The sequence below is a fragment of the Myiozetetes cayanensis genome, unplaced genomic scaffold, assembly GCF_022539395.1.
Source record: "Myiozetetes cayanensis isolate MyiCay16 unplaced genomic scaffold, myiCay2020 scf4, whole genome shotgun sequence".
Classification (NCBI taxonomy): Eukaryota; Metazoa; Chordata; class Aves; order Passeriformes; family Tyrannidae; genus Myiozetetes; species Myiozetetes cayanensis.
In genome coordinates, this window is record NW_026087631.1 from 69,360,215 (window position 1) to 69,379,696 (window position 19,482).

Sequence of the window (19,482 nt, forward strand, 5' to 3'; positions counted from 1 at the left end):
AATTAGTCAAAGCACAGGTAGCCTGCCCAAACTAGAAAGACGAGTGTGATGTCCCTGCACCCAAATCATTTAACTATTAACCCTGGAGGAGGGTAAGAAGATACTTAAAACAATGACCCAGTTAATTCTGTGTGCAGCATTTGAGCACAGGGTTATTTGTTGCTACCTGCGGGTCTGGTGATATCATCACCTGCAAGCTCTTGGCAGAGCAGGAGGCCAGTATTTTAAGTTGGATTTTAAGGTGGATTTGGCATGGATTCATTTGACATGGGTGTAATATTCATCTGTTGCTTGTTTATGCTGACCTGGAAGCACACGGCCAAGCTGGGATGAGTGCTTGGACATTATGACCCAGAGTTTGGGTCCAAGACCCACAGCCAGACTCTGGTGCAGAAACCTGTTTTTTCATTCACCCTCCATAAAACATATTACCCATTGACTCAAAACCTGAAAGACCCTTCCTTGGCTGGGAGCCATAAGCTGTATTTAAGCTCCCGTTGAACACGAGGCACCAAATGGGTTGGTTCATTGCGCTGGTGTCTGTGGTGTGGTGGCCGTGGCCCCTTCCTCGCACCCCCGGTGGCTGCAGACTCATCGTGCTGAGTTAGGAGCTGCCTGCCAGAGCCTTCCCTTTCCACCCAGCAGTGACAGAGGTTAAAAGCCTGTGGGCGGAGGCCAGCACAGAGTGCCCATTGTACATGCGTGCATACCAGAGCAGTAACTCTCTGGAATGCTGCACCACCGCCGAGCTTTTACCACCTTGTGTTTGTGTTGCAGCCCAGGAGTGTGTGTACATTGTGTCCCTCTCCAAGTAGATTAACAATGCAAAATGGCAGATAAATAAGACAGCTTTTTTTTTTTTGTCCTTTTTTTTTTTTTTTTTTGGGGGGGGGGGCAGGGCTTTTTTTTTTTTTTTCTTTAATTGGACCGGTTGGAAGAGGAAGGTGGCAGCTCTGACTGCCATCACCTCCACAGGCACAAAGGAGAGAGAGGCAAGGCAAGGTGCAAAGTCAGTAAATTAGGTGGAGCAGTTCCTTGCTGCTGGGTGGCTTTAAGGTACTAATTGCGTTAGTAATTAGCAACTACCACACGGTAAACACTTGGGTTCAAAACTATGCAAGGACATTAACCCACTGTAGGATGGGTTTGAAGGTGGTAAGCGTGATCCTTGTTTCCCAGGTGGTGAAGTGGAGAGACTTGCTGACCTGAGGGTGAGTCAGGGCAGGTATGCAGGAGACCTTGGGTCTGTTAGTTCCTCAAGATCACCCTAAATGAGACCAGTGGCGGCAGCTGTGGGAAATGAATCTTTCCTCCTGTTTCCAGGAGATGTGCATCTTAAGTACAAGTGTTTTGATGGTGTATTTCTATCTCCTCTGAGCCACAGAAACCATTTCTAAGGCCAGATGGCAATTGAGGCTCTGATTTCTCCCTTTTTTTTTTTTTTTTCCTCTTTCTGCTTGGGTTGTCAGCTTGTGCTATTTATGGGAACTTTATTTGAATTTGTGACTTCTTGGACTTCGGTGGAGGTCATCTAATGATTTCATGGAGCTCTAGGATGCTTAGGACTTTTCATTAGTAGCCATATGTGCCCAGGTCAGACAAGTGACCCATGGCCACACTCCAGTGTAAATGTGGATCTATAACTAATAAAAGGTGCTTGTTATCGCTTTTTGTTCAATTTCAAGCTCCTGCAAGGGACCTTTAAAAAGCTGAAAGAAGCCAGTGATACAAGGACGTGTTTTCTCTGGGTGAGATGTGTTTTAGAGTAGTCTTCATTGACATTGCTATTCTGATTTGGTGACAGGTAGCATGATCATTTTTGTTTCTCCTTTATATATTGCTGCTCAAAATGACCTAGGAAATCCCTAGCTGTGCTCAGATCTTGACTGTAGTTGGTTGAGTGTAGCAGAGCTAATCTAGCAGGGAGCTGTTGCTGAAAGAGTCAGTCTGCACCTCATGCACCTACTCCTGGCAGTGCCGCCTTGTTTCCTTCTCCATATGCCAGAAGTGTTACTCCTCTGATCCAGTGGGGAGCTGTTTCTCCTAAAGTAGCAGAAAATATATTTATTTCTCTCTGCTAATTTTGCAGGCTACAATTTTTTAGACTCCTCTGCTAATTCTGTAACCTAAACTCACTTGCCATGATGGGTGTGTGTGTGGGGTGGCAATAGGGTGTTTTTAGGGGGGCTGTGTGAAAGCACCCCAATACCTTTAAAAACCACTATATAAGTGCTATTTTTAACAAGATGTTTGATATTAGCCTTTCAATGTCATTGGGTGACACAGCTTTTGTCTCAGCTGAACATTCACAAGCTTTTCCCCTTAACTTTAGCTGAGACTTTATAAGGCACCAAGTATGGGTGCTTCCGTATCAGAGGGTTCCATCTCTGATGTTCTAAAGAAAGACAAAATTTGCATGGATGAGAGCACAGTGTGTGCATCAGCCAGCCCAAGGCTCTGCCACAGAGCAGTGGTACCCAAGGGCATGAGGAACCCTGGAAAACCTTGAGAGCAGCTTTTCTCCATCACCCTGCAATGGATCCTCCTGCACCTCCAGCACCCCAGGCTGCTTCTTGGGCTGCAGTCATCTGTAATGAATAACTGATCCAAACCAGGGCCCTCCTCAGAACACCTGGCAGCCCAGGGCATCTCTCTGTCATACCTGGGAAAAGGGGAAATAGAGAGTTTGGTGATTCAGAGGGCAGCACCATGTTTTCTGTGCTCTGATCAATAGGTTATTGTTTAACCCAAGGCAAGTATCTGCCTCTACTTTCTTCCCCTCTGAAAACCCTGTGAGAGTTTTGTAGTAACAGGGAGGTTCATGGTTGTGGAGAACTGGCTGGCCCCTCCTTTAATTCCTAAGTTGAGCTGAAGATGTTGGCATTTAGAGAAAAATTTTGGGTATTTGGGTTTTTTTTTTTGCCTTGGTTGCCATTTTGCTTCAAGGAAAGCCCTTGGGATGCTGCAGGGGAAGCCTGAGTTTGCCCTGTGCCCTGTTTCATTGGATATGTGTGCATGTGTGCTAACTTCCTTTTTTCTTCTTCTTTCTTTTGACAGTGGCAGATTTGGTCTCTTCTGAGCAACTTGCAGCCTCTGGGTGACCGGGACATTGAATTTGGTGGACAGTGACCATTCGCTCCCTGGGATCGCAGCTGCCCCTTGCTTTCCTCACCCCGTCCCGCACTCCCCTTCCCTCCGACAGAACTCCAGGGCATTGTGGTATTGCTATGGAGCCCAGGGAGACTTTGAGCAGCTCCCGGCAGAGAGGAGGCGAGGCAGACTTTCTGCCTGCTGCTGTCACCTCCACGAAGCCTCCTCCTGTTTCTGGCTGCGCAGGGGAGACGATGCTGCCTGTGGCAGGCTCGGGGAAAGGGATCCCGGTGAGCAGTGAGAGGCTGGAGCCAGAGGAAGAGGATGAGCTGGGTTCCGGAAGAGACGTGGATTCCACTTCCAACGCGGACAGCGAGAAGTGGGTGGCGGGAGATGGCCTGGAGGAGCAGGAGTTTTCCATCAAGGAGGCAAACTTCACGGAGGGGAGTTTAAAGCTAAAGATCCAGACCACCAAGAGAGCGAAGAAGCCCCCAAAGAACTTGGAGAACTATATCTGCCCTCCTGAGATCAAAATCACCATCAAGCAGTCTGGGGAGCAGAAGCTTTCCAGAACTGGGAAAAATAGCAAAACAGCTAAAGAGGAGGACAGATCACACTCCAAAAAGAAGGTAAGTCCTATTGTTTCACAATATTTCCAGTTTCTTCTGGGAGCAGAGGGAGAAAGGGAGGGATAAACCTGCTCAAACAGTTCGTATCCAAGGCACAACCTTGGAAAGGTTTGGCCGTGGAGGAGCACAGGGTGGGTGTCATCCTGCACCACCGCATATGCATCGGGAATGATCTTGAACTATCCTTCAGATGAAACAATTCAGAAGGGATCAAAAGTTCAACAGGGCCTCTTCTATTTTTGTGTGTAATTGAGTTTTAAGATTAATCATTACACGAGTGAGAAATGAAGGAGCCCACTTCTAAACTGCTTTGTGCCTGAGCGCTAATGCTCGAGCCTTTTGGCAGTTAAAGCATTCAACTGCATTTTTAAAATAGAGGTATGTGCACGGTGAACAATTGAATTCATTCCTGTATTCTGGGTTAAGGGCTCCATTATTCTTGATTACAGCATTGTGCGAGCGGCACTACAGTTATGCCACAGAAAATACTTCCATTATAAGTCTCATTTTCTTCCAGATGCTTATCATTTCCTTGAAATATCCTTCTGCAGAGAAATTCTTGGTACTTTTTGTTTGGGTAAAAAAGGATCTTTTTATTTTTTTCATTTAGTCAAGGATGGGAAAAGAAAGAAAATTCTTTCTTTGTATGAGCTGTTTTCTGGAACACCCTTTTGTTTTGCTGTTGGCTTGGTTTTTCAGTAGTGTCTCCTACACCTAGTTCTTAAAATGAATTTGAGTGTATTAAGCAACACTGCTCATGATTTTTTTGGGTGTAGTGGTGTTTTCTGTCCTAGTCATTCTAAAAAAGAGTTTTGGTCAGGTCAAATACAAAACTTTACCTCTGGCTCCTTAGTAGCATGTGGGCACCATGATGAGTTCAAACACGAAGCCAGATTTGATGAAAGACTCATGAGTATCTCCAAAACCTGGACAAATTCATTTGAGATACAGGCACCCACTGATTAGAGCTTGGGGCATGACTTGGTTTTCCGACTCATGAAGCTTTGATCACTCTTTCCCCATAAATTATGCACCTGATGGATGCTCAGAGGACTATGTGAAGCCTTGAGGAGGCTAATTGCCACCACCTCTCCCTGGAGAAATCCTCCTCAGCAGACTGGCTTACACTACAATGTTCATAACTCAAAATTACTTTTTGAAGCATCAACACTTTCCATTGACTCAAGGCAGAGACCAGGGAGATTAACATCACTCAATCTTAGAGTACCTTTCTTACAAGCTGAAGTGTGTGTGTGTGTGTGTGGATTTTTTTTTCTCAGAATCTTGCTAAATGGCATGTCCATTTCATGTCCATTCTATGGACACGAAAGGAGTACCTCCTTTGAGCACAGCAGAGGTTTGGCCCTATAACACACCAAGAAGGGATTTTCCCACTTATTGGGCTGTCTTGGCACCAAGCAATGTCTTGTATCGACTTTTCTTTCCTCCCTGAATGCTTGCAGAGGTCTCAGGGGAAGCAGAAGTTGTCTGAGACTATGCTTGGTGACAGCAAAGGTGTCACAAGCAATCCTTCCGTGGTCACAGAGGGAGAAAAAAAGAATTGCAAACCACTGCCTACCATGCAATGACTGTGAAGAAAATGACTGCATAGAAATCAGAGCTTTCATTTCTATTTATCACCCAGTCAGATGGGTATGGAGGGTGTATTCTTTCCTGTGGGGGGTCACTGGAAAAGGTTGAATAAATAAAGCTAAGTATAAGGAAGTTATGTGCAAGAAAAACCAAACAAAAAAACCAAACAAGCCCAGTGTGAACAATAACTAAAAATGCACCTTGTTAGCGTGTTTATGCTCAGGGTGAGACTTTAATTGCAGCAGGATAAGGAGTTTGAAAGAAGCAGACGTGGCTGCATCCAGCCTGCTCCTGTGCTGTGAGGTCCGAGCTGGCTGGGGCTGTGTTCACACCCTGTGCTCAGGCTGGGAGCGCTCTGGGTCAGGACTGGTCTAATCTGGCCATTAAAATGAACACAAAAAAAACCAAAAAAAAACCCACCCTACCACCCAGCAGGTGGATGCTGTGAGCAGATGGGTGGAGGGCTGCTGCTCCGGTGCATCCATTAGCATAACACCCAACGGCTGCCGCGCGCACGGCAGCTGCTGAGGCACAGCTGCGGCAGAGAGATGTCCCCAGCAGGGATCTGGAAGACCCTGGTGCTCTGATCTCAAGGGGCTTGATGCCTGGAGACCTACAGCCTGCATCACCGGGGTAGGAAGTAACCTGCGTCCCTGCAGCTGGAGGGATTTTTCACGCGGCTGCCTCTCAGCTCGTGGGTTTCAGGACCAGGCCGTGAACGTCTTGTGTCAACGGGGTGATGAAAGGCACTGCAGGAAGGGAAGGCTGGAAATGAGAGGGAGAAAAGTTCCAGTGCTGGCAGCAGAATTTCTTCCGTGGCCAACGCGTGTGTCTTGTGGCAGGTACAGAAATCTTTGGGGGAAGATAATTAGGAGGAAAGAGCAAGTTGAAACTTGCATGGAGATGTAGCTCTCTGGTCCAACCCTGTGTTTCCCTGGGAGAGCAGAGCACACAGGAGCCTTCCCTGTGTACTTGCAGAACCACCAAGAGCTGAAGTAGTGGCTGAGGGGGGGAAAGAAAAGTGATTGTCACGTTTAAATGATTCTGGTGGTTTTGAAATTTCAGCGTTAGGCTGTTTGATTGCCTGTTGCTTTAATCAGCACAAGCTCCAGAAAAGCAGCTACTGGCAGCAGCAGGAAGGAACAACACATTTAAATGAGTGGGCCAGACCTTCAGCTGGCATCACTCCACTGTCCTCCATGGATTTTTGCCAGGAGAGTTTGGCCCAACATACACATTTCCCTTGCACATGGGAGCAGCATCATTATTTGGGTTTACCACCTTGCTTGTGGATTCAGGGAATACACACAGGCCTCCCAGACTGAGCTGCCATTCTCGTGTCTCTGGTGGGTGGGAGTGGTTGTCCTGCACCTCCTGGAGTAGCACCGGAATTTATTTTTCCTCCTGAGGAGGTGCAAACTCTATCAGGACTTGAAAAATCACTTTAGCTTGTTGCATAATTTTTCCAGCCACATCTCCAGTAGTCCCCAGTGCTTTGAAATACCACTTCAGCATTCTTGCAGGAGTTTCAATACACACAGCACAGAGGGCAAGTAATGAAAACATGGAAGCAATTTAAGTAACAGCATGTGGGTACACAAAGGACTGGTAATGCCAGCAATGTAAAAAGGGACTGTGAACTGGGGATATAACATTTATTCAGTGGCCACTTAGGGAGGAAGAAGATATGCCTGCTCCTAAGCTTTACACTGCTCTGCTAATTAGGCAATAGGGGTTAGTGCCTGATTTCTAAAGCTGTGGTCCAGAGAATGGCAGTGATTAGAAGGGGGGCTCTGTGGAGAGTCGTGATGCTCATGTGCTGAGGCCCAGGGTTTCTGCCTTTGATTCCAGCTGCTACACTATATTAAAAGACATAAGCATGCATTAAATACTTTCCTCATGTTGCTTTTCCATGTGAGCAATCGCCCCAGGGATGTTATGTGATCCTGAATGGGAAGGGAGGGAATTCAGGAGAGGATCTTGCTGGGTGCAGTTGCTGATGCCCTGGAGTGGGGAGGGGATGAGAGAGCATCAGTGTTGGGAACCTCTGCTCTGCTGGCTTGAATGCTTGGCTGCTACCCAACAACTTTTGGGGTTTCTTTCAAGTCCTGACCATGCCAAGTTTCACATCAGCTTCCCCTGCTTGAAAATAAGAGTGAAGGTAGTTTCTTAATCCTTTTCCTGGGACTGCTCAGAAGCTGAATCGTGGCTTGGGCTGTTCCTGCGGCTACTTGTGTGGCAACTGGAAAGTGCACAAATGTTCTGTAAGAGTTTTCTCTTATTTCAACCCTTTGGCACCTGGGGATGGAGCAGGCTGAACCGTTGCCACTTCTAAACCCACAAATAGCTCTATTTCATTTAGTCTGATTGGAGAGGGAGGGAAGAAAAAAAGCCAGGAGCCCAAAGGATGTCCTGCTGGCATGCTGGCAAGCCCTGCAGCTGCTGCTCACCCATCTGCAGCAGGGTTGCTAAAGTCCAGCATCCTCAGCATCACTAAAGGTGCCTTTTCCTTTAGATAAGGAAACATGTTATCAGTCTAGAAGGACCCTGAAAGTGTGGCACCCAATGCAATGAAGCAATCCATCAGCATTTCCTGTCTGTCATGTAGCATTTAACAAGCCCCAGATGAGCAGTATTTCCCAGGTTTTGTTTTATTTCTTTTTTCACCCCTTCTCTGCATTTACTCTTCTTTCTGTTCTCTTACATCTGCAAACACTTCATTTTTCACCTTTTTTTTCCTTTAAGCATAGCCTGACAAAGTTTCTTTGGAGATTTCATCATATGCATAATGTCCTTTTTCAGGGGATGTAAACTTTTTTTTTTTTTTTTTTTTTAATTATTAGTGCACTAGGCTTTTTGGAGAACTTGGGATGGGTGAATGCATTATATTGAGATAAGCACAGTGGCAAGTGAATTGGAAGCAAAACCTCCTTGTGTGCAGAGGAAACTCTATCTTTGGATTTTCTTGCAAGTTTGTTTTTGGTTTTTTTTTTTTCCTCTTTGAGTTTCTGTGGGTGTTTTTGCCATTTCTCTGCAGGAAGCAGTTCTAACACTTCCAATTCATAATCTTCCTTTCCTCTGCCCCACACACGCAACTTTCTGCTGCGGGGCTCACCTTTCCTTGAGGACTCTCATTCATGTGCTTTTGCCATTGCACCCCCTCCTTCTTCCAGCAGATCATGAGCACTTCCCCCCCTTCCCCTTCCCCCTTGTTTTTATTGCTGACTGCACATTGCACTTTCCCTCCAGGTCCTCGTGTGCATCCACAGCTCTTGCTGGATTACCCCTGTGCCGGACTCCTCTCCCCGGTGATTTGTGTGCATGATCATCCAATTGCTCATCCTGCATGCTTATTCCTCTTTGCTAAGGGCATCCCCCGTGCGAGATGTCTTCTGAGTCAGCTCTTCCTGTTGCGATCCCAAACGTGGCTCGGGGAGTTGACGTAAGTGCTGGCTCCCTGTGCTGCGTGAGGCTTAGCAAGGAGGAGGAGGAGGAGAAGGCACTTGTGTGTTGCCATACCCGATTGAAGTGGCAGGATTTAATTTACAGCTTCTTTTTCTTTTCTTTTCTTTTTTTTTTTTTTTCTTTCTTTCCACAAAGGATGCAGCATCCACAGCCCTTTCAGCCTGGATCTGTTTCTGTGCTGATTTGGTCCTCACTCTTACTTAGCAAACCCTTGAGGCTTCTCTAAATGGTGCTTGTGGCAGGTTAGCTGAAGCTCACACCAGCAGAGTGTGAGCTCAGCCTCTTCCCAGCTCATGGCACATCGGTAGAGCCCCAGAAGTGCCAACATAGGGGAGCGTTCTTTGAGTTGCCTTTAAGGTGAAACAGGTTTTTGAGCAGCTGAGAGATCAATTCAGAGGTGCTCCAACAGGCACAAGGCTCCTGGCATTTTTACAGTCTTTCTACACAAGTGTAGGGGTGCAAAGCTACACCAACTCAGCTCTTTGATATTCATCCCAGATTTCCTTTAGGCTAGCTTTTCTCTCTACCGCATTGTTGAAGGCACAAATGAAGCAGCTGCAGTTTGGTGCTCTCCACAGCTACATTAGGCTCCCCTCCAAAAGAAAGCAGAAATTATTTTTCCTTTGTGAAGAAGTTAATTTCTTTGCTTAAGAAACCAGTTTTTCTAGGAGCTGAGAACCACTTGGGTTCATCTGGGTCCTTGAAGGCACCTGAGGTTCCCAGACTCGGAGCTGAGTCCTCTTGATCTCCCACAGCCTCTGGAGGAGGCTGGTCCCTCCTGAAGCTGGTTCAGTACTCTCTCTGAAGAGTAGGGAGGGCTCGACCCCAGGTCTTAACCCTTCCTTCTCCTCCAAACTTACTGGAGAGGTGCCTGTCTTGCATCATGTCATGGATATCTTGTGACAGGAATAAGGCAGAGTGTCTTTTCCAGCTTGGTGCTCTGCCTGAGCCAGCTGATGCCCATCCCTCACTGTCTGCTCCCAAAGAATTGTGACTTTTTTTGCATTTAGTCAAGTGTGTCTTAAAGAAGCAAACGTCTGGCAATGAAGGGATGGGCTGAGGAAACGTAAGCAGGCTTTTTCTGCTGAACACTGAGTACGAGACAAGGAAGACTTGGTATATTTGATTAGCCGCCATATGACCAGGGCTTGGGGAAGCTGTCTATGTTGAGGACAGGCTTTGTTTTGCAGCAGTCTCTCCCTCCCACAGCTGAGTTTCGATGGGCCTCTGTGACATTTCCTTGTTCGCTTGCGCTGTGTCGTTCTCTTCAAACCGTGACAAAACATCTGTGGACCTGGTTTTGAGGTTGAGGAGACGCTGCAGGGAAGCAACTGGTGAAGCAACTGGGACAAGTGCAGGAAGCTGGGGATCCAGCTGGAGGTCCTTAGTCCCAGCCACCTAACTGCAAGAGGAGACGGGTGCTGCTCCTGCTGCCTCGTAAACACTTGGCCAAGTCAGCACAGGCGGGTTGTTTCGAAAGCACTGTGGCCTCCAGGCTAACAGAGATGGAGATGTGATGTGCTGGCTTGCGCACCCGGGTCTGCAAACTGGTTGTGTCTTCATTTGCAGAGATTTTGGGATGCACAGCGGTGTCAGTCCTTCATGCACGTGATCGTGTTCTTCCAGCATCAGCTTTTGCGTGCAGCGCTTCCTTTCCTGCCCTTCCAGGCACACCCGACCACAGATATCTTCTGATTTACCTCCAGATTTTACATCTTTAATCCCTTTTTCACACAAACACAGACACGCCCAGCCAGCCCCCTCAGGTCAGATCTAATTCTTCAAACGCTTCATTCCCAGATGGGCTTCTTGTTGTCCCCATTCCTCTGCCCAGCCAGTGGGACTGAGTGATGGACCCATCTGAGCTCATTTGAATGTAAACTGTGGGTTCACCTAGTGCCCTCAGCTTGTCTTTTTTTTTTTTTCTTGCTTTTGGTAAAAACACTGAAACTTTTGAAAATTGGTTTCTGACCACTTTCCTGTTATGTGACTTCTCTGGTGTCTAGTGATAAGTGAACTTGCTAGCCAAGTCCTCCTTGGGAGGCCCTGAGGGCTTCCTTTCTTTTGGCCAGTGAACAATTTGAACAAACCTTTTTAGAATATTGTATCTCAAAGATTTCTGTTCTTCCATCAAATGTGATCAAAACTGGGCAAAAATATTCCAAAAACCTTGAGGAGAGGATCATGAAGGAAAGGAGTTTTTGTGTGCATTAACATGCACACAAACACAGTGTGAACCATGTTAGCCTTGTTTCCTTAGGAAACCAGTCTAAAAATATCCAGAATAAACATGCATTGTTTTGGTTTTTAATGTTGAGACTTTTCCAACTCTTGAACATTATATTGATTCCATTTGATACGTGACACTCGAGGACTAGTCCAGTTAGCTGTGTTTTCATAAGAGCATTATTTTCCATTTCTTGCCATGACCTCTAACATGAATTAGACCAGTGGCTGTTGGCTTCTTCATTTCAGGATGTGAAGTGCTATTTCTACATCGTGCTTATATTTGGACCCTGAGCTGCAGGCGGTCGCTATCAGGAGAGCGATTCTCAAGCCATGGCACATGCACCAGTAGCATGACACTGCTTCCAATTATGAGGGACAACAAACCCCACTTTTTCAGGGTGGTATCACACCAAACAAACATCTTGATATTATTTTTCTTTTTTTTTTTTTGTTTTTTCTTTTTTTCTTGAGCTGTGGGCTAGCAGTGAAAAGGACAGCATAAGGGCTAAGGTGCCTTACTACAGGTTGCAGATGAGGTTATATGTCTGAGATGTGGCCTGGACTGCGGCCAAGACAGAATTGCTGAAGATGAGGACATGGTCATTCAAGTTAAGACAGTCACCTGCAGCCACGTTTGCAGAACTAAGTGGGTCTCTACCAGGTTCACTGTAAGGTGATGTCTCACGTCCCTATTGTACATCCATGTCTGCTGCTGGCAGGTCCTGTACGAAGGCACCAGGAGATCCTGCCCTCCTGCTGGAATTTCACAAGCTCTGTAAAGAGGAGGAAAAATGGAACCATCTTGTCTCTTAGTACAGAATGTGAAATAGAATAATAAGATTAAGTAACTCACTCAAGGAACCTGTCACAGGCCAGAGTAACACTCAGACCTTTTTCACTGAGCTGTGGTTGCTTAACCGTGACACAACTGAGTCTCCCAGGTAGTGACCTGAACTCCAAGCATGGAATGAAGAGCCCTTCTGGAAGCTAATCCTCTTCTAGTTTTCATTTAAACTGGTTGATTTGTTTCAAAATTGTTAACTCTCTGCATCTTCACTACTCACTTAAAAATAAAACTTACCTCAGTGAAGGGTTAGGGCTGTAAGCAGAAATGAGGGGGTGGAGTTTCAGGGCCAGCATGCAATCAGTTGACCTACATGCCCTTAATAATCCCTTCTGGTCTGTAAACCCTAAAATGTGGTAAGAGTCGAATGAGGAATATCTACTGGAGGACTCATTATCTTCTCATCAGTTTCCCATGGTTCTGTCTCACCTGGGTGGCGAGGTTTGTAAAGAGATGGTATCTTTTATTGACATCAGTGTTACAACAGCTCTACCACTGTAAACTTGGGTGGCTCATTGAGGAATCTCAGTACTTTTCAGCGTCCTAACTTCATGTGAGCTGCTCTCCCTCCACATGGCTGAAAGATGAGAATCAGCCCTGAGGGTGTTTGTGGGTAATTTCCACTTGCCCAATGCTCTCCCTTTCGGAAGGAATGTGGTGACACCAGCAAATGAGCCAGAGGCCAGGGCCCCTTTCTCCTTGCTGATGACTCTCTCTGACAAGGAGAGGGCTGAGCAGTGGACATTCAATGTGTCACCACTGATCACACCCTCGCCTCACCGCAGGGCAGGTCACTGGGTCCCCACCTGGTGCTTCTGTGACTGTGCTTAGCAAACACTTCTCCCAGGAGGATGTGTAGGAAACAGTTTCCTCATACCTCGGAGGCAGAGCTTACACTGTAATTTCTAAATGGACTTTTATCAGTAGTCTCCCCTGCTCCTCAGTATGTGCTAGAACACTCTGCTGGCCTGGGTAGCTTCACCTAAACATTACCTGCTGTATTCCCAGTGGGGTAATTTGATGAATTACCCTTAAGACTAAGACAAGTAGACATGAGGCAGGTATTTTTTTTTCACTGAGGAGCAGCAGCATTAAGAGGATCTTGATCATCCCTCACTTCTGCTTCCCACCAGAAGCTGCAGGGACAGCCTCTACATTAGTCACCTGCCTAATGTGTATTAGCAAGGAGCTTGAAGGCACTTGTTTTATTGCATCTTCCTCTGGGAACTGATGCTATTGGACTGGCAACATATTCTACTTCTTACATCCCATGTTATGTACAGGTTAGATGGGGATAATTAATTTGTCTTGTCCATTTTCTGACATTGTGTTCACCAGCACTCAGCTGGTGGAGCACTCTTCCCGAAGACAGCCCCTCCTTTTCCATGGGATGCTTTTCTTCAATAATTGATGTAATCATTAGGACAAATTCCCTCCAGCCTTTTCTCTCTCTGGTCTTAATTCCATTGCATTACTTACAATTATATTCCTGATTTGAAGAGGGGGGTGGGTGGGTGGGTGGGTGAGGAAGCCTGTTTCCCTTTGTGACTACGGCACAGGAGGAACTGGGAAGAGCGTGATGAGGAGGGATCGATCTGTCCTTAGGTCATTGACTCTGGGCACGGGCAGGAGCTGCTATGAGTCACTGGGGGACAGTGACTGCCAATGTGCTTCATGGGAATTTGTGAAGCACAGGGCAGCTCTGCAGGAGGGTAGCACACCCTTTGCTGCTCCCTGTGCTTGGATTAGCAGCTGTGGTGCATAACCAAGCCATTCTTCTTCCTCAGAGGCAACTTGGCTGCTTGGGATGCAGAGCCCTGGGGTCTGCTTGGGGCACCCTTGAAGAGAGTGGGAATTTGGCTGTTGATGTTTAGCTAGAGGGAAAAGGATATTTTAAGGAAAAGGGAGAGAAGCTTGTGATGGACAGCTAGATCCTTAACCTGAGGCATTTGAGTGTAATAAAAGGACTGACAGTGACTTTCCTGTGGCTTTCTGCATCTGCAAGAGTTCATATTACCGATATTTATATGTAACAGTTTGGTAAACTAGGACTGTTGCTAATTGCTGTCTAAATAAGCCTTTCACTATTACATTGTGAATTCGACTGCTGAATTTCACTTCCACCTGCTTAGATGTTGGTGTTGAGGATTGTCCTAAGGTGTTGAAAAGGTGGGAGATGGAAACCCTGTCTTTTTTTCAGTTTATCTGGCCTGACTTAATCTAATAAACTTAGCATGGGGTACAGCAGCTGCGTGCTGGAGATAGAAGTCGCCTCAGTCCATCTTGGCCACATGGTTTAATAGGTCTATGAAATCCCTGGGTCAGAGGCCAGCCACCATGCCCATTTTTGTCACATCTCAGTGATGTGTATCCTGGCAGGTTTTTCTTTTTGTTCCCTCCCCGGCATGGAAAGAACCATCTGCCGGGTTGGCTTTCAGAAGAATTTTGAAAAATACCAATTTCCCTTTGTTGAGAGAGGAGGGGGGTGGGGGTGGGAGGGCACACAGGACAGAAGGGGGAAGGAGAGCCTGACCTAAAACCAAGCCAGTATTTTCAAGGATTTTAGAATAGCTCGTATTGTGTTTCCTACTCCCCAAGGAAGGGTTGTCCTCTTTCTTCTTTTCTCTTTGATTCGATTCCCTGCCACTCTGTGAGCAAGTCAGAAGCTGCAGCTGCTGCTGTCAGCTGGGAAGGGAGTCCCCTTGTTTAAAACCCATGTGTTAATCCCTGGTTAGAAAAAGTCGAAATGCTTTATGCTCCCCTTCTAGTCCGCTTTTCTCCCTGCATTTTCCCTGCCTGCCTGCAGACTTGTGTGAAAACACAAATATAGGAAGACCCCAAAGAGACTTGACAAGAAGAACAGGTAGCATGAAGGTCTGTAAACAGACGAACCTAAAGACTGGAGAAGGCAACCAAATCTAGTTTTGAGAGTAGGGAAGGAGTCAGAAAGGGCATCAAGCATGTTGTGAGGTCTGGGGAAAAAATTATGGGGGCCTTTAGGAGTAAGAGGAGCTGTTTTTGTCATGGCTACTGGACACAGATGGGTAGAAGTGTTTGCTCACAGGGGCTGTGCTTTGTTCCTAAGGAAAAGCCAGCAGCCCAGTGGGAGAGGAATTTAAACAGTGAGGTAAGGAGAAAGGAGGATTTGGGCTCTGCCAGATGGAGACAGCCACGCAGGCAGCGCTGCAGAGGGTCTGATGGGTAAATAAGAGGCTCAAGGGGCTCAGAAAATTTATCATCAGGTGTGATATCACAGCATTGAAGGGTGAATGCGAAGAGTGGCCTGAGGTTCAAATGGGAGAAGAGGGAAGAGTTTTGATTTTGACCATGACTTTTTCCTCAAAAATCCCCCTCCTGTCTTTCCTAGAAGAACAAGGAAATGAATCACCACAAAAATAGGGAGAAAGGAGCTAGAACATGTATGGTACTCAAGAAAAATTGAAAGCAGTGTCCTGTAACTATTATCAGTCATAGAATGATTTGGGTTGAAAGAGATCTTAAAGACCACCTGATTCCAAACCCCTTGCCATGGGCAGGGCATCTTTGGACTACTGAATAGTACAAAAGAGCACAGATTTTCAGCACTGTCTTAAGGTTTTCAAGCAGAAAATGGAGGCAGGCAGAGGTGTCTCACCCAGGGCCACTGGAAAAGGCATCCCACCTTCCACTGCCCCAGCTGCAGCAAGGACCCCATGGCTTGGTGGTTCCAACACGCCCCCACCACCACTCAGTTCACCCTATCCACAGGCTGCCAGAAGAAAAACACACAAGGTCCCTGCATGTTCTTTTTCCTTTCCCAGATGTGGTGGTGGTGGGGGCAGGCCAGCGATGCCCGCCCGGCATGGCACGGGATGGGCTGTCAGGTGGGACAAAGCTCTGGCCCGTGGGCTCCATCCCAGCAGATCCCTTGTGACCTCTGCTCCCCGGTTTTGGGTGGGGGGAAGGAGCCAGCATTCGCAGTCTGTACCCCACGCTGCCCCAGCCCCTTCCCCGCCGTGGCCCCTCGTTAATAAAGAGGTGTAATTGGGAGCCCTCCCTCCATCCCGTCTGGTGTGAGGCCATTTGTGTGCCGGGGGAGGAGGGGCAGACCCGGCACTGATGGGGGGAGGTGGCGGCGGGGGGAGAGAGGGAGGGAAAGCTCCTTTGTTTGTTCAAGTAATTTAGGCCTCAGATGTTCTGAAAGAGAAAAGCAAAAGAAGCTTGGTCAGCGCTGGTAAAGGTGTGCTCCGGGAACGCAGAAATATCCCTGATAGCAGAGGGAACAAAGTGCAACAAAGAAGTGTTGGGTTTAAGCATTCTGAGTTTGTTTCTTAAGTCTGTCAGGAGAGATGTGAATCTTGGACGAAACCCAAACAACAGCAAAAAAAAAAAAGTAAACCAAAACAAACAAGAAAAACCCAAAGAACCCACCAACCAAACAAGAAAGAAACGCTTTTTGCCCTTCACCAATACCTCTGCATCCTGGCCCTGTGAGGGACTGAAGGGTGCCTGGATTCTCAGAGTCCTGGGTGTTGCTGCTGGGTGTTTGCTTTGTGTTTGCTCTGCTTAGCCAGGCTGAAGGGAAACATAGGAGAGTTCCAGGTTTTTGCAGCTAATGGATTTTGCTTCTGTTTCATATGTGCTAGCACACTGCCCTTCAAGATGAGGTTTTTCTACTTTATGTGCACTAACACATTGCCTTTGGTGTTTTGATCGCATCTCTCCTGTGCCTTCCCATTTCCCTCCAGCCCCATTAGACATCTCTCTTTTAAAAATGAGAATCGAAAACCAAAGAAAACAAGTGGCAAACATTCTTCTGTCCTTTTAGGTTTAGTAAAACTCACCTTCAAACCTCATCAAGAGGCATAAACTGAGGCGAAAATGTCTGTGTTGTGATGGGTGGGCTCTGCTGTTGAAACCCTTGTATTTCAACTGTGTGAAAGTTGCAGAAAAATGCACATGGGATATGCAGAATTCAATTATTTTTTTCTTTTTTCTTTTTTTCTTTTTTTTTTTTAAAGTTAGAGAATAGGGTAATGGTGTGAAAGAATGAATTAGTTATGGCAAATCTTATTAGTGTCTATTGTAAGCAGAGAAGCAGAGACATATGGGACCACTTGCAAAATTATTCCTTGTTTATTCAGCTTCGTAACCGAAGCAAATTTTTTTGCATAGTGTCATTTATTTGGCAACTGGAGGGGTGTGGAAGGTGTGTGTCTATGGAGCAAAAAGGGGGGAAGGGGCGACGCAGTATTGGTATTCCATTAAAACTGATACTCAGTGCTTTGTTTGTCAGGTTTTGGCAAGGCTTTTTGCTTTGAAAGCCTTTCAGAGAGGATCGAAGCAGATGGCAGGGAGATCCTGTTTGTGTTATTTTTGGACATTCCCATTGAAAGTCTCAGATTGTTGTCCTTTTTCCCCCTTCCCCCACTTGTGTATGTTTTTCTTTCTTCCTTCCTTTCCCCTTTCCTTCTTGAGAACATTTTTATTTTTTTAAAGCATATATTATTAATCATACAACATCACCTAAAAGCTGAGTGTGTTTCTGATGAAACAAGCTGTGTCCAGTCTATTTCTGTCTATCTAAAACTGGATAAAGTGATGGAGGGGCTGTCTCCTAAAGCGGTATAAACAGCGTTAGGAGCACGAGTTGGGTAGGGCTGGGAAGCCAGACTGACATTTTGGGGGGTTCAGCTCAATAACAGCACGTTAACCTGGTAGACCAGCAGCTGTACTAAGCCCAAGCAACAAGTTTTGATTGAGTGTCTTTGATAAAACAACTTTCATGACTTGTATGGCATACGCTCATGACCTCCATCCTTTTTAAGCCCTTGTGGTGGAGAGGGCCAGCTGAGGTTGACTGGAAAACTGAACTATGCCCTGACTCTTCGTGGTGCCCTTCCCATGTCACTGGTGAGGTCCCCTGGTCTTAGGCAACCCACAAGGCTTTTGTTCTGCCATCATCTGCGCCCGGATTGTGGTAGGAAGAGAGAACTCCATTGCCTTGCATTCCTGGTATAAACAGTTACCCCGAGCAGTAATTTAGCTTCGAATAACACCGCTGGAAACATCTGCAGTGCTTTTCATGTGGAAGCCTTCACCGAAGCCCTTCACAACCTTTGTGCAGGCAATCCAGCAAAGCTGAGCCTGGTCCAATCAGTTAAAGCATTTGGCTGGCCCAGGTCTATCAGCGAGGATGTGCACGCACAAAGAAGATGGGAGGTCTTGGCTGCAGTCGGTATCCAAAAGTTCAGGTGATTCACCCGAAGCTCCTCCAGATGATTAAATCTCTTAAGCTGAGGTGGAAATCTCAAGGAAACAAGCTTTCTCATGCTCATTCTGACAGTGCTTATTCCCAGCTAGAAGCAGATATTTAAATCCTCAAATCTTTACATCAGATGATATTAGAGGCACTTTGGCACAGGAAAATGGTTTACAAGAACATAAAGTTTTGGCCAAGAAAAATCAGCAAATGAACTTTAAAGGTTTCACTTTTACTACTGTTAACACTGTAAGACAGTTTGATTCGGGTTTTGTTTGAGTTCAAGGTGATGATTCATGTTGGTTTTTAGATTGATTGAACCTGTATACCCACATCCTCAACTTTTTTTTTTTTTTTAATAACTTTTGCACTGAGAGAATCCACTTCAGAAAGTCTCTTTTTGTTCTTAATTGAATGAATGCTCAGAAGTCTTTCATGTGCATTTTAGCACCTGAGTCTCAGTGCTATCATTGCAAGGTGGTAGTGGGTGACCCAGCATGTGTGAAGTGATGTCACTTGAGGTGCATTTTGCTGACTAAAATAAACTATGGAGGGGGAAAAAAGTACCCAAACCAAGCCTTGCCTTGCTCACATTGTTATCACTTGCTAGACGATGAACATCCTCTTGGCAGGATTTTTGCTCTGTAGTGCTGACTTTTATGCCTGCCTTATTAAAGTTTGGCAAATCCTCCCTGTTACCTACTGGAGGAGCCTTCTGCTCAAAGGACCTTCCCCTGCTCCTGGGGTGACAGGGCTGCTCTGCCCAGTGAGGATTTCCCTTCGAGGCCTTCCAGGGATAAGGGCTTTCCTGGTCTGGCGCATTGAGAAAGGAGCCAAGCAACAGTCTCAGCCTAGACAAAAGGCAAACTCGACCTACTATTTATGTAGTTACTTAAACATGATTTAACCTAAATAATGCACACTGTGACTTGGCTGGGGGAGAGGGGGGAGGGGAAGGAGAGGAGCTCGTTTCTAATGAGCCAGGAGACAGCACAATTAATTACATATGAAGGACAGATAACTGACAGCAAACTGTCTACAGTAGAGGGAAACAAAATACCGATGTGAACAATTAAAGCGCCCATGTGACGGAAGGGTCAGCGATTTCTCATAGAGCGGACGGCCGGGCACAGCCCCTGGAGAGCCACAGGGGATGCTCGGCTGAGCGGGGGGCCAGGTGGGCAGAGGCTTTGCAGACCTCCACCATCAAAGCCGGGCAGGCATTTTCTGAGGCTGACAGGCAGCGCTCTGGGCATTATTTTCATCACATGCGCTTCTGACAGCGGAAGCGTTAGCTACTACTAATCTCGGCAACACGTGGGACGGGGAGGAGGGCGGGTGAGGCAGAGGAGCAGAGTTTCCATGGGCAATTAGGTACCTGCCTCAGGATG

The 19,482-nt window shown here is 46.5% G+C and overlaps 1 protein-coding gene across 1 annotated transcript in view; it reads left to right on the forward strand.

Moving 5' to 3' along the window:
* SETBP1 (SET binding protein 1) overlaps positions 1 to 19,482 on the forward strand; it is a 264,987-nt gene that overhangs the window by 13,850 nt on the left and 231,655 nt on the right. Inside the window, 1 exon segment of the mRNA XM_050328476.1 lies at positions 3,058 to 3,719. Within this exon segment, the coding sequence (XP_050184433.1) occupies positions 3,228 to 3,719 (492 nt within the window). The 5' untranslated portion in view covers positions 3,058 to 3,227.